The sequence below is a fragment of the Oncorhynchus mykiss genome, chromosome 20 (assembly GCF_057628025.1).
Source record: "Oncorhynchus mykiss isolate SJ-2025 chromosome 20, ASM5762802v1, whole genome shotgun sequence".
NCBI classification, from domain to species: domain Eukaryota; kingdom Metazoa; phylum Chordata; class Actinopteri; order Salmoniformes; family Salmonidae; genus Oncorhynchus; species Oncorhynchus mykiss.
In genome coordinates this window covers 12,423,797-12,439,194 of record NC_143041.1, presented here as the reverse complement: position 1 = coordinate 12,439,194, position 15,398 = coordinate 12,423,797, and the positions used below count along the sequence as shown (strand labels likewise).

The following is a 15,398-nucleotide window of genomic DNA, read 5'->3' as shown; positions in this document are numbered from 1 at the left end:
GGCAGGCAGACATTTGACAAACGGACTTGTTGGAAAGGTGTCCATCCTCTCTAGAAATCCCTTTTCTTTATCCCTGCTTTCTCTCTAGCTGCTGTCTACCATCCTTTTTTTTCTATCCACTCTTTCCATATATTTTATTTTCTTACACGTCTATCTTTTCTCTCTGTCCATCCGTTCTATCCATTCTCTTTTATCTCCTTTCCTGGATCTGCTATTGTACCTTGTTTGGAGAGTTTTTCTTTCCTCTCCTTCCAACTCATGTCTGTGAGGGCTGGTGAGAGTGACAGGAATGACACTGACTGGAAGCCTCGTGCTTTAAGTCTTAACTAATGACTCACGATCCAGCAGCTCCAAATATGATTGTCTGATACTCACTTGTTGAAGCCAGAGGAATCTCATTTTGGAATAGCCTAAATCGTATCTCTTTTTGAAGTGCTTTCCATCCATCAAAAACTATTAGTCATAGACACACATTAACAACAACAAAGTCGACCGGGAGTTATTACATTTTCAGATATTAAAGTGTACAGAGGTTTTTGGGAATACCTCGCAAAGCCCACGATAACCAGGAGTTAGGCCTAAGCCGTAGTGAAGCAGGGCCTTCTCTACTGATGCCTCCAGGCATATCTCGCTGCTCTCCCTCCTCTCCTCCTCTCCTTGTGGCCACGTGCCAGCCGTCCCAGACTGAAGTGGAGGCAAAGTCAATTGCCAAACTCTAAACAACCACAAAGACACCAAATAATATCCCTGCTGTTTTGCTTTAGCATGAGACGGCTTCAATCTGGGTCCGGGATGGTGTGATCGCACCCGTTGTTGTGTTTTGGGATTCCATTCAGATTGGCTGCAGCCAAGGGACTGCGAGAGAGATGGATGGAGAGAGAAAGGGGAGATAAGGATAGATAAGGGGAGGGAAAGATAGCCCCGGCTCACACGTTCAACCCTCTGATCCCAGGGTCTGTGAGGTTGAGGGAGAACAATAGAAAGATTGACAGAGTGTAGAGAGAGAGAGGGGGGCGGGTTGAGAAAGAGTCCGAAATGTTGTTAGAGAGGGGGACAGAGAGACATTGACAGAGAAATAGGGAGCGAGAGACAAAAATTAAAGGAGAGAGTTACAGTAGTCCTGGGAATCTGTTGGCCCCAGCCCTCCTATCTGTCACGTCTAGTTTGGGTTCTGTGTGTTCTCTTTGGAACCTTAATGAGAACCCAGCACAGAACAGCGCCAGACTGGGGTTTATAACCCTCTTTTGGCACTGAATCTGTCTCAAACACTCTTTCCCTTTCTTTCTATCTCTCTTACTGTCTCACTTTCTTGCTATCTCTGTCTTCTTTCTCTCTGCCTCTATTACTCTCTCTACCTTTCCCCCAGTCTTTGTGTCTGTGCTACTCTGTCGTTTATGTTCCCCCCCCCTCTCTTCTTCTGTCTCCCCATTTCTTCCCTCTGGTCGTGAGAACGTTTGTGTTTCTCTGATAAGGCCGATTTGCTCTGATAAAAGTATGAATCATTCTCAGGCCTATCAGTGTTGACTAATCCAGCCTAAAATCAGACCTATTATCACCCTGCAGTGTCCCTTTCTTCCCAGATAACACATGTACTGTAATAGGAGTAACAGGATACTCTAAAACACAATTTTCTGAGATTTCCTTGTTTCCATGTCATTTGCAAAGGTGATGTATAGTAAACCAGCCTGGTAGTCCTGCGTGGCTTCTATGTAAACCAGCCTGGTAGTCCTGCGTGACTTCTATGTAATCCAGCCTGGTAGTCCTGCGTGACTTCTATGTAATCCAGCCTGGTAGTCCTGCGTGACTTCTATGTAATCCAGCCTGGTAGTCCTGCGTGACTTCTATGTAATCCAGCCTGGTAGTCCTGCGTAACTTCTATGTAATCCAGCCTGGTAGTCCTGCGTGACTTCTATGTAAACCAGCCTGGTAGTCCTGCGTGACTTCTATGTAAACCAGCCTGGTAGTCCTGCGTGGCTTCTGTGTAAACCAGCCTGGATGTCCTGGGTGGCTTCAATGTAAGCCAGCCTAGTATTCCTGCGTTGCTTCTGTGTAAACCAGCCTGGTAGTCCTGCGTGACTTCTATGTAAACCAGCCTGGTAGTCCTGAGTGGCTTCTATGTAAACCAGCCTGGTAGTCCTGCGTGGCTTCTATGTAAACCAGCCTGGTAGTCCTGCATGGCTTCTATGTAAACCAGCCTGGTAGTCCTGCGTGGCTTGTGTTTCTGATATATGATTTAATTGGTCCTCCTCTGGGAGTGTTTACCTGAGGAGAGTGTACATGTTTCTCTGGTACTGTGGGCCTGGCCAGGGACAGTAAGCAGAGGGGGTGTAGCCATTAAAGGAGTCCCGTCTGAAACGGAGACCTATGGCTCTCAGACAGATAAGAGCCAGCTGCTGCTGTTAGGGCTGGAACGGCTGCTATGTCTGCCCTCCCCTACACATACACACAGACACACACACACACACATGAACAGTTGGAAATATATACGCACACACACCGACGCACGCTTGCAGACAGACATACACACCTCAGACCCCCCACCGTCTCCAGGCCACTTCTGCCATGACAAACCTCTTCACTCACTCTGGCCTCCTCTCCCCTTCCTCTCCCACTCTCTCCTTCTCCTCCTCTCCCCTCTACTGCGTCTCCTCTCCTCCTCATCACCCTGGCCCAGGTCTCCTCTAGGGGAGACACAGTGATTTCCTTTGCTTTTCTGTCTCTAGTCTCCAGTCAGCCTCACAGCCCAGCAGGCTGCTGCTTCTCCTCCCTCCCAGAGGAGGAGGGAGGATAGGGAGCAGGGAGAGGGTAGTTACCATGGTATAAAACACTTGTGATATGATTCAGACTACTACAATCCACCACACTTCCTTTACATACACTGGTTGACAAATGGTCGAGCGACAACTGGAATCCATTCACAGAGATGCTGTATGTCAAAGCTGTGAAGCATGCAATACTTCCTATCAGTGGCTATTTTGAGGGGAAAAAACTGGGTCCCAGTATTGCACTGTGCAGTGTACACTCTAAGAAATATTGGGGACTCGAGAAACCCTGGAGTTCCACAAGTAACAATTGCTTGTCAATAGTTCATATTTGCACCTTGGTTAGTTGAGGGGCTCCTGGGGGAAGCCTTGAATTGAGGCGTGGCTCAGTGAGGCTGTCATTCCTGTTCACCTGTTCTGTTGTATTGTCATCACATGTTAAGGTTAAACAGGGACAGATTTGTAGCTTCAGTGAGGCTGACAGAACTGTATGACTTCCTCAAGAGCCTATGCAAATCCCAAAGTGGGAATCAGCAATGTTAATACTATATTAGAATATGTAACATGCATAAATATTCAAGGAACATTAGAACTTGCATTGTACAAACTTAACACGATCACATTTACGCTAACGGTTGACCAAAAATAACTATGTGAAAGTCACGCCTCCAATCTGATAGGCTGCCACCTCTATATTATTACAAATGAAACCCCTCCCATCACAAAAAGGTTCCAAAGGGTTCTTTAAAGACCCCTTTTTCAGCTGGAAAGGTTCCGCCAGTGTGGCAAGCCAGAAGGGTCTTCCAGGCACCTTTTCTTCTAAGAGTGTCGTGAAATGAACAAAGGCTGGGTTAGTGCCATTGTTTTGAAATGAAAGAAACTGTTCTGTACAGTTCATCCATGCAAACTTTATTGTTGATTGGTCTGACTAGTCATTGTGTCAAAGTTCATTCTAGGTTTTATACATCATTTTCACTTCAAATTATTCCATTTTTTTTTAACTCTCAACTTTTAAATGAAACATTTCCCCCTGTATCTGTAACACTAGAAAGCAAGTGTACACTAAATGTTCATAATATTCCTTTTTTGATAAAGCTGTCTGCACTAGTGTAGTTCTTCATTAACCTTGCTGAAAAACAGTACTGTATGTTATTGGCACTGAGTACACATGACTTGTATTATGACAGTGTAGCGTATCTAAAATGACCATTATACCGTGTAGAGGGTATGTTGGCCAGTTAATGCTGTACTATGTACACAAACATAAATCATAACCCCAAGGTAATGAATCTCTTCCTGAGGAGACACACACCACACACACACACAGAGTATACGGAGGCTCCAGACAGGTCAGATGAGACTTGTCACGTCCGTTGACACACGGCCCAATTAAAGGGGAGAATTAGTCCAGGACTGGGTGACCTCCCCAGGAATCTCCCTCCCATGCTGTGTGTACACTGTCAGACCCAACCACCAACCCTCCCTTTAAGCACTCTCACCTGCTAATTAGGGAGGCCAGGAGCTGTGTGTGTGTGTGTGTGTGTGTGTGTGTGTGTGTGTGTGTGTGTGTGTGTGTGTGTGTGTGTGTGTGTGTGTGTGTGTGTGTGTGTGTGTGTGTGTGTGTGTGTGTGTGTGTGTGTGTCTGTGTGTGTGTCTGTGTGTGTGTCTGGTGTCTGTGTGTGTGTGCGTGTGTGCGTGTGTGTGTGTGCATGTTTGGTGTGTGTGTGTAAGGCACTGAGTGCCCAGGACTGTCAGAGGGAACCCAGTGGATTTGCAGCCCAAGATGTCCTTACATAAATATTTGACTTTACTATTGTAAGTCTATGAGAGTCCAGTCCAACACACGTCATAGCCATGGCCAGCAGCTACGATTTTCAATTTAATGTCATTTATTGTTTTAAATTAATAAACGTGTGTGTGTGAATTCCTTAGTCATTAAACCCAAGTAGCCTTTTGTGTAAAATGTTCCGCTGGGGTTCTAGGAATTTCATTGTGAGGAGATGTAGTCTATCCGACACTGTGTTTTTTTAAAACTTTGGATAGGTTTGATGTGTGCAGCTTGCAGCTGTGTATGAACTGGGCCAGATCCTGTAGGACCCAGAGATGGGAGCAGCCAAGGCTAAGGCACAGTGACAGTGGCATCAGGAGCGTTCAGCCACATTCCCAGCTGTAGCCGGTGAAGGCTTTATTCATCTGTAGGGAGAAGAACAGTAGCCTTCTGAAACAACACACACACTAACACCTGCTGCCCTGTCAGACCAACAGCAGCCATGGACACCAGCTACGGCCACGTGGAACTGAACTAAGATGTTATAGGAGTCGGACGTTAGCTGAAGTTCCCGAAGCAAGGCCTCTGTGAGTGTAGTTGAGTAAAGTACGTTTTGTAGCTGTATGTCAGTTTATATGATCTGAGCTGAACGAGGCCTCGAGGAGTTGGGAATGGAGAGGTGAGTGATGATGTGAGTGGGTTGAGTGTTGAGAGATGTGTAAGACTAGCCCTGAATGATCTTTAAAACAGTTGTTGGGGAGATTTTAATGTTGTCTCTGAGGAGAGCAGGCACACAGCTCAGATTGGTGTGTGTGTTGAGAGAGAGAGAGAGAGAGAGAGAGAGAGAGAGAGAGAGAGAGAGAGCGAGAGAGAGAACAGAAACTGACAAATGCTAGGCTGGTATGTGGGAGATGGAGGAAGGGAAGCCTTGTTGATTATCGACCAGGGAGTCATACTACTTCTCACTGTACACATCAACGTCAGTCATTATGACACAGGTAGTGTGCCTTTTTTTTAAAGCTTTATATTCCTCCCTTGTGTGATAGTCTAAAGGGATTGTGTATGTTTTGTTGGGGTGGGGGTTGTGTACAGTCAGTATATCAGCTTGTTTGTCTATGTACATGTATATGTGTGTGTCTAAGCATGTCTGTGTCAGAGCAGTAACATATTCAGAAGGTCTGGGGGAGTCTCCAGTCCAGCCCTCCAGCCTGGAGTCCTCTTGGCTCCCTCTCCCTAGGAGGAGGAGCTACTGGAACTTTTAGTTCCTAGTCCCTCTGTGCAGAGGACATCATTACCTACTGGAAGAGGGGTTAGGGGAACTGTGGGAAGGGCTATGGGAAGCCTCAGTGGTTAGCTCCTCCCAGCAGAGGGCATATCACTCTACTTACTCTCTCTGGCGTGGAGACTCAGAGCTCAGAGCTACATGGGACCAAAGCCTGGCTGTCTGCCTCACTGTCCGACTCCCACAGCTACCCTAGGGAGAGAGAAGGAGTGAGATAGAGAAGAGAATAGAGAGAGAGAGAGGAGTGAAGAGATACGAGAGCTACACCACCGTTTATTCTTATTTTCTTGTAATAGCTGTTGTGTTGTTGATGACGAGCGTTTGGCCAGCTCTGGTCTCGGTCTCCGGTCCCAGGAAGAGGCAGGGTCATTGAAGTGAAATTGTGTGTCCTGTCCCGTCGCTTGTCCCAGTTTTATTTTTCCCTCCTGAACACTGGAACCATACTGGGACATTATGACTCTACTGGGCTCTGAACACTCCATACTGATACGAAGCAAGTTTAGATCAGGTAAGATCCTATACTGTGTGTGTGTGTGTGTGTGTGTGTGTGTGTGTGTGTGTGTGTGTGTGTGTGTGTGTGTGTGTGTGTGTGCGCGTGCGTGCGTGCGTGCGTGTGTGTGTGTGTGTGTGCGTGTGTATGTGTCTTTTCATCTCTACTCACCTATCGGTAATCACCTATGCAATTGTCCATTCATTTGTCCATCCAACCCTTTGGACTGGCACTTTGTTGATGTACTGCATGAACATATGATACAATGTTTGCACTGGCGTGGAATAAGGAACATGTATTTGTTTCAATGCCATTGTCCCACCGTCAGTACTTGTATTTTGTTGATAGTGTACAGTAGTACAGGTACTCTTTCTTTATGCTTCATCTGTGGTAGAGTGTGATTGGCGTTGCCTCCCGTGCAGCAGAGCACACAGACGTACGTACCAGCAGGATGAGGGAGGTTGGATGACAGGTGTGTGTAATTTAGTAGGGCCGACTGATAATGTTGTGGAGGAGGAGCAGAGGGACTCCGTCATCACAGAGTTGATGGAGGATACCACCCGTCAGAGGTGACACCCTGTAATCACGTTGCTCTGCTCTGTGGATGCTCTGGTGTATAGGTGCTTTGTTGTTGAGCCGCTCGTAGAAGTCAAAACAAGTGACCCCGGGTACGTGTGTGGCCCGGGTACGTGTGTGGCCCGGGTACGTGTGTGGCCCGGGTACGTGTGTGGCCCGGGTACGTGTGTGGCCCGGGTACGTGTGTGGTTGGGATCAATCCCATTTAGATTTTGTTCATTCGGGACGTGAACTAAAATTCCAGTTCAAGAACAGCTAAAATCCTCATTGAAAATAATATATTTGAATTCAATTGGAATCGACCCCAACCTTGTGCACTTGTTTACAAGAGTTCTCTTGTACAGGTTCACGTACTTGTTTGCTTTTGAAGAAAGAGTAGTGGGAGGTTAAAGGTTGTCAGCATTAGACTGTGATGAGAGCGGTGTGTGTGTGTGTGTGTGCGCGTGTGTATGTGTGGTGTGTGTTGGTGACCTTACCTGCCTGTCTCAGAACAGTGTGGACTACAGTACTGATTTTAAACCCTTCTAACACACAGCAGCTGTTCGGGCTTCTCCTTGTATCTCCCTCTATCTCTGTTCTTTCTCATACACTTAAACAAACACACACACATACAAACGTCTCTCTCCATCTCTCTCTCTTCTCTCCATGTCTCGTGTATATGCAGTCTACTCTATATCTTGCAACTTTTGTCTCTATGTATATGTCTGTACTGTGAACAATACTGCCCCCTCTCTGAAGGGAATGTCACTGACAGCCAGAGACACAGCCAGAGACACAGCCAGTCTAATGCTTGGGACTTTCTCCATGTCCTGCTGTCACAGTTTGATACACACGGTTTATAGTCAAGCAGCATTTTATCCAGTGATTCATTTCACTGTGAACAAAACGTAGGGAGCAACAATACTTGAAAGGCTTTTTACCAACTCCTCTTTCTCTCTCTTTATTTGACTCCAGCGCAAATCTCTCTGCACTCGGCGCGGTAATTGCTTACCAGCAATCGCAGGCCAAATTGTGCTTTTCCTCTGTGTTGTTTAGACCAACAACCGCGCGCTGGGAAATGACCTCTGGGCTCTGGGGGGAGAGAGCGAGATGTAAGGGCTGAAGTCATTGTAGTGGTCAGAGAGAGAGACTTTCACACGGCAGCGGCTCAGGGATTTGGTGTTTTGGTGTTGCTGTGTAACACACATTAGGCTGATAGACCAGTTATTACTGCACTGCTGACATGGGGAGGCTGTTTAGTCTGACATGCTGGGTCACAGAGAGAGAGAGAGAGAGAGAGACGGAGAGCCTGGCTGAGGTTATTACAGTTGGTGACGTGTTTTTTTTTTGTGTGTGATGTAATGTTACAGCCCTTTCATGTATGCTATGTGTTCGGAGTTCCAGTTTATTAGAGGAAGTTGGCCAGTCAATGGAAATGGATGTCGCCAGGACAATAAATGACATTTGAAATGTTCTCGGTCCGTGGCTGGTTGGCTGTCAAGGAGAGAGAGGCTTGTGTTAGGCTGTGAACACGCAGTTAACACATTTATTTAGTGACCTATGCTGGACTCAAACTCCCAACTCTACTACTGCCAGCTCCATGCTCACACCGACAACAGTAAGCTATGGGAACTGCTACCGGTGAGATATTCTAGCAGCGAGGGATAAGGATCTCAGAGGGGTCCTAGGGGACGTGGATATGTTTAACTATTCTAGTGGGGACCAGAAGTCCCCCACAATTCTTACCGTCTGGGGACATTTTGTTAGTCCCCACCAGGTCAAATGCTACTTCTAGGGGGTTGAGGGTTAATGTTGGAATTAGTGTTGGGGTTAGAATTGCGTTAATGGTTAGGGTTAGGAGCTAGGTTTAGGTTTAGGGTTAACATAACCTTGTTGTAAACCCTGATGTAACGTTCCAGTAGTGTCCATCTAGCATGTTAATGATTTTTAATATTTATTTTTTCACCTTTATTTAACCAGTTAGGCTAGTTGAGAACAAGTTCTCATTTACAACTGCGACCTGGCAGTTGGAACACCAAGCTTCCCTACGTAAACACGGTGTATTGTATCTCTATAGCTCTCTCTCCCTGAACTGAGTTGTGATTAACAGTAGCGCTGGTGTGTCTGTGCTATCTCTGTTGGGTTTCAGAGGGCCAGTTGTTGGTAATATAAAGCAGGGAAGTAACTATAACTCAGCTCAGAGCCAACTCTGTTACACACTGACAGGCACCACACTTCCAAGAATCGCAAAGGACAGGGTGAGGATGGATCTGAAAATGATTGGCCCTAATGCCATAAATTAAACAGTGTGTGGAAGCAGAAGGGTGCGTGTTTATTGGCACTGTGAGTGAATGTGTGGAAGACGTTAGAGAGAGAGAGTTAGAGAGAGGGAGAGGGAGAGAGAGAGAGAGAGAGAGAGAGAGAGAGAGAGAGAGAGAGAGAGAGAGAGAGAGAGAGAGAGAGAGAGAGAGAGAGAGAGAGAGAGAGAGAGAGAGCTCAGGTTAAAGAAATGTTAGAAACCGTAGTCTTGTTTGGGGAACTCCTCTTTGGAGGAAACCCTTAACTATACCCTTTGACCTCTCCAGGAGCATCGCAGCTGCTTTGACAACAGCTGTGCCATGGTCGTTATGACTGTGTTGCCGTGTCTTTCTGCTCCAGGAATCATTTTGATTTGATTAGACTGATCGACATTTCTGTACAGTCATTGTTAATTGCTATGCCAGTAATTGAGATCACCAGAGCAGTGAACAGACTCTCCTGACATGGGACACAGGCCCTTTTGACAATTGGACCGGCTATTTATGAGCTGTTTATAAAGATATGAATCAGATATTTATAGATCCATAAGGTGTTAAGAATAATTGTGTTAAACCTGGCTGGGATGCAGTGCGGTGGGTTACTGATCCCTTGATGGAAAGAGAGAGGAAGCGAGGAGCTAAAGAGAGAGATTCTCTAATTCGAAGGGTTACTCTATTGAAAAATGGTTTGCTCTAGACTTGAACCGTATCTGTGACATACTTTGTCACAGTGTCCTGTCAGAGTGAATGGCTGTGCTCTTGCCATCTGATGTACAGGTCAGGAGGTTACGGCTCGGGGATGTAAACTCAACCAGATGTTTAGAGAAGTGTGTGTGTGTGTCATTATGAAACAGAAGTAGATGGCCTGAGAGGGGCGAGAGATAAAGCCAAACCACACACACACACACACACACAGACCAACACACACACTACTGGTCCAAACTTTTCGAACACCTACTCATTCAAGGGTTTTTCTTTAATTTGACTATTTTCTACATTGTAGGATAATAGTGAAGACATCAAAACTATGAAATAACACTTATGGAATCATGTAGTAATCCCCAAAAATGTTAAACAAATCAAAATAGATTTTAGATTTTAGATTCTTCAAATAGCCACACTTTACCTTGATGACAGCTTTGCGCACTCTTGGCATTCTCTCAACCAAAAACGTTTCATCGGTAGTGTCCACCACTCCTCAAACATCGCTCGGTATGTGTCACAGTGTTCCCATGGCGAATTGATAAAACAGATCTCTGAGACTACGTAGCAGCTCTGTCCAGTCAACGGTCCACTCCAACCCCAGAGCAGCTAGAGAGTGATAAGCCTAAAGAGAAACACAACGAGAATCAGTAGATCCACAGAGAAAGAACACATCATACCACAATATCAGCTTGGAGGGTGCCACTGTGAGACCCTCCAGCTGAGGTTATGGGCCAGTGTGTTTGTCAGAACACAGAGAGACGCACACCCTGACAGACCACACACTGCCTAGCAGATCTGTTTAAAGGCCAGGAGCTGTGTTCATCATTCCCTGCATCCTGTTCACAGAAATATTTGTCAGCCCACAGTGCCATTTCTTCCTTGTTTTGTGTGTCTGTGCAACTCTTCTACGTCATTGGCACACAGAGAGATTGGCACACAGAGAGATTGGCACACAGAGAGATTGGCATGAAGCTTGTTTTGAGGACGGGAGCATCAGAACTTTGAGAACTTTGAAACAGTGGTGTGTTCTATCACTGAAACTTCGTTGATGTTGCTTCATGAAACTGTCAAACCCGATTCTCTAAACGTCACACAACCATAACTATTCTTTCTCTGCTGCTATGGTACTCATCTGACATTAGTAGCATACTCAGTCTCTCTACCCCTCCTCTGTATCTCCTTCCCTCGCCCTTTTCTGCCCTTCCCTCATCTCTCTGTCTCCCTCCCTCCCTCATCTCTCTGTCTCCCTCCCTTCTCCATCTCTCCCCCTATAGTTCTGCAGTTAAGACTTCAGCAGAGGAGGACTCGAGAGCAGCTTGCAGACCAAGGCATCATGCCTCGTGAGTAACACTCTTTTACACACGAAGTCATGCGCATGTGCACACACACACACTCACACACACACACACACACACACACACACACACACACACACACACACACACACACACACACACACCGCTCATAAGTGTGTGTGACACCATGTACTGCATTACTATAGAGAGTGAGAGAGAAAGAGCGAGAGAAAAAGAGAGAGATTTAACTTGCAACTGACAACGGCAATGAAACACGACACGCTACATGGGCCTCGCTTCTACGAGCTGACGCACTTACCTCATGATAACACAACGTAGTCCTTAACACTGTAACCAGAGACCCATCTATCCTGATAACACAATGTTTAAGCTGATCTAGGATCTAGACCTCTAACCCCATAATATGTTATAGCGGATATATGATCACCTCTGTGATCTATGTGGAAGCCATGAATCATCTTGGACAGTGAGACAGTAAGGGAGTATCTGACAGACAGGCAGGCAGGGAGACAGGTAGGTAGAAAGGGGCACACACACACACACACACACACATACACACCCACGAAACCGGTATATTTCATCTGCTCATAAAAGTAGGGCTATATTACAAACTGGCTAACGTCTGTGAGAGAAGCCAGTCGCGAGTCATCTCCACTATACAGTCCAGAGTTGTAGCCTGTGTGAGTGCACTTGTATGAGTATTTATAAACCGGCTGCAGGCTGGGGTTAGGGGGTTGTAGTGTAGTATGGAGGGTTGTTGAATGCTATCTCTCTGGCACGGTTTGACATTCGTTTCACTGGGGCTCCAGCAGTGAGATAACCAGTGGTAAGTGTGTGTGCAGGGGGAATTCAATCCAGAGGCCTAGCACTGCCACAGTGTGTGTGTGTGTGTTTGTGTGTGTGTGTGTGGGGGGGGGGGGGGGGGGCTGCCCATGAATGTGTGTTAATAGACGGCACTCAGAGAAATCTTCAAAAACCCTTTCCATGTGTACTGCGGACCTCTCGCATACAATCAGCAGATAAACGGCCAATCGAAAAATTCTTCTGAAATAGTATTTGCCCTGTCGACCAATCACGTTTCCCCTAGCTGCTTTATCTCCGGCAGACTCCCAGAAACTGATAGGCCATGCTGGGCCTCTGGATTCCGTTCCCTCGCACACTTACCACTGGTTGCACACACACACAAACACACACAATGTATTATCCTTCACAGGACAAGAGACTAGGCAGCCAAATCCAAGCCGCTCACAGTGTGATGGAGAGAGAATGTGATTTCTCATTCTGTGCAGTTTTATTATGTAAATAAGGCTCATATTTAATCATATTGTTTTTCAATGTCAATCATTTTTGACCGAATACCATTATCAGTATTGTGTACAAGTACAAGTACAAGTGTGTGCGTGTGTGATTGCATGTGTGTGTGTGAGATGGACACGGCGTAGGGTGTGTGTATATATTACCCAGGGAACATCTGGTGTTTATTAGTATCCCAGAGTGCTGCTTCGGCCTCTCAGGGCTCTCTGGCTTGTGGCTGGCTGAGGAAGAGTCCACACACTTGCACTCACCCACACACACACACCCACCCACGTACGCACGCACGCGCACACACGCGCACGCACACACACACACACACACACACACACACACACACACACACACACACACACACACACACACAGAGTGAGACACTGCCTCTCAATCTGACGTGTGGTTGGCAGAGAAGGAAGGGTCCACACACTCTAAGTCCTCTACTCCTCTAACACGATAAGTGTGTCGTTTCACCACAAATCTCCATTTCCCTAGATGTGGTACTTTTTCTTTATTCCATAGGGCCAATGGAAAAACTATGATTAGTACTGTATAGTTTATTCTCTGCATTAATAGCACCATATACTGCACATAGGATCGGGATCTGAAGTGAGGTTTGAATTAGACAGAAAGTAAATAGCGGGTTTTAGTTTAGCTTTAGGATGTTTTGACTTGGTGCCAACTGTAAAGTAGACTGACTCCTACCACAGGGTATGTTTCTATAAGAGATAATAGTCTGGAGTGTAAAAACACTAATGCCCTGCTGTGTTGTTATTCGGTGTCTGGACAGTGCTTAAATTGTTGCATTTGGAGAGTGATGTAATCTGCAGCTCTAACGTCACGGAGAGTGTTGTTATATGTTGTTTGTACAGACTTTATATTACGTGGAGAGTTGATATGAAGGAGCTGTGTTGTGCTGGAGATTATTTTATGTAGTCTTCATGCATCTCTATAAAGCTTCTGCAGCCCTTATGTCAGGTTAGAATCATGTACGAGTCAGAGTGAGAGAAGTGGACACAGTGAGTGACAGGCCGGGGCAGATGGTGTATTAGCAGACGGTGATCTCACCATCGCATCCCATGTGGCTGGTTAGCAACATGACCACTGCTATGCCAGGACAAACCATGCCAGAACAGACCAGGCCAGCAGGTGATCCCTGTAACCTCTAGGGAAGGGCACAGAAGGCCCTAGTCAATTGCTCATACATCTTTCCTTTCTTCCTTCTTTCTACCTTTCCTTTCTTACTGCCTTCCTTCACAGCAAAATCGCCCGTGTTCATATCCTGGTGAGGGCAGTTTTGGTGATGATGTGGTGTTCCTTTGTGCCACTATGCTACTATGGTATTGCTTTTTAAGATGTTGTTATAAAAATACTGTTGTTCAATCAGGGTGTCAAATTGGCCAGTGTTACCCAGTGTTGGATTTTCAGTGTAACATTTCTAGAGTTGATTCAGTTGTTAAATTTACTCTGTAAGTGTTAAATTAACACTCATTGATGTAAAAGAATGCCAGTGTTGGTGTTAATAACCAGTGTTAAACCACAACCATGACCATCATTATTATATTTCTCAGGTTGAACCTGTTGCAGGTTGATTTTTACAATTGTTTGTTTCAATATCTATGTTTTTGCATGTACATTGATTGATTGATTGATTGATTAATCTTATGCTAGTCAAATATAAATAACATACATTTTGATAAACAAATCCAATGTTACTTGGATTTATTGCACCCATTACTGAACTGGTTGTTCCAGTTTAAATGCTTTAAGTAGTCTCATATCTTAGTCTTCCCAACCCAGCAGCCATTCTGAATGCAGGTTGTGGGTGAATACACATTCTTAATGTTGGATATCCCCACTCTGGCTGGATTTCAAAAGGAATTACACATCACAGCATAATGTGACTTGCAGGCCTGATGTGACCTGTAAACCATGAGTTGCAGGCCATTGTATTAGGGTAAAACTAGGCCTTAGAAATGATGTGTTGTTTTGTATTACAATTTCATGATAACATATTCATTTAGGATCACACTTGGTGAAGGCCACTGGACTGAAAATGGATGAATGAAACAACCATGTCTCTGTCACAAATACAGTCATGGGTGGTAACTCTACAAGTCACTCAAAAGGCAAGACACTCTGGGAAATATGCAAATAAGGCTTCACACTAAACCGTTTGCTAATTTAACACTGAAAAGTGTGGACCCATATAGACAATGAACCAGTGTTAAACTTAACACTCTCTGTGGATTTAACACTGGAGAATTTGCTGTAAGGTATCAGTGAACACCATACCTCAGTACTGTAGCCAGACATTTGTTGCAATTATGAATTTCTACACATTTTTTCATGGGGCAAAGATAAAAATGTTCCGTTTTAATGCTAATTCAAGCTAAAATATAGATGTGTTGACTTGTATGCTAAATGAACAAATGAGGTAGGGAGTGGCATGGTACATATAGCCATAGAAGCACAGTGACATATGCCTCAATGCGGTCATATTTATGGCTTATTGCGGATCTTGCTTTCAGTTAGTTATGTTTTGACGTTCCCAGGAGAGGGAACGTCATTCCAGCACTGCTTGCTAGGAATTCTATCTGATGGTGTTTGCATATTTAGGTAAAAAGACAAATAGTTCCTTGTTTGAAAAGGTGGGTGGAGTACTGAAAAATCTGCATTTAAGTACAAATACTGTCACCTAGATTGTAATTTACTCAAGTAAGAGTAAAAGTAGCCCTCTTAAGAAACTACTCAAGTAAGAGTGAAAAAGTATCCGGACAGAAAACGACTTACAATTCATGACCACAAACATGTGGACACCTGGTTGTCGAACAACTCATTCCAAAATCATGAGCATTAATATGGAGTTGGTTCCTCCTTTGCTGCTATAACAGCCTCCACTCTTCTGGGAAGGC

The 15,398-nt window shown here is 45.2% G+C and overlaps 1 protein-coding gene across 8 annotated transcripts in view; it reads left to right on the top strand.

The window, feature by feature from the left end:
- myocd (myocardin) overlaps window positions 1–15,398 on the top strand; it is a 140,301-nt gene that overhangs the window by 106,777 nt on the left and 18,126 nt on the right. For 4 of the 8 annotated variants that reach the window (XM_036955694.2, XM_036955695.2, XM_036955692.2 and 1 more), the window contains exon 5: window positions 11,134–11,199. In XM_036955694.2, coding sequence (XP_036811589.2) covers window positions 11,134–11,199 — 66 coding nt within the window. Of the gene's footprint in view, window positions 1–5,790; window positions 6,321–11,133; window positions 11,200–15,398 lie in introns of those variants that run through there. The other 4 variants (XM_090212235.1, XM_090212234.1, XM_090212233.1 and 1 more) reach the window with 4 other exon arrangements.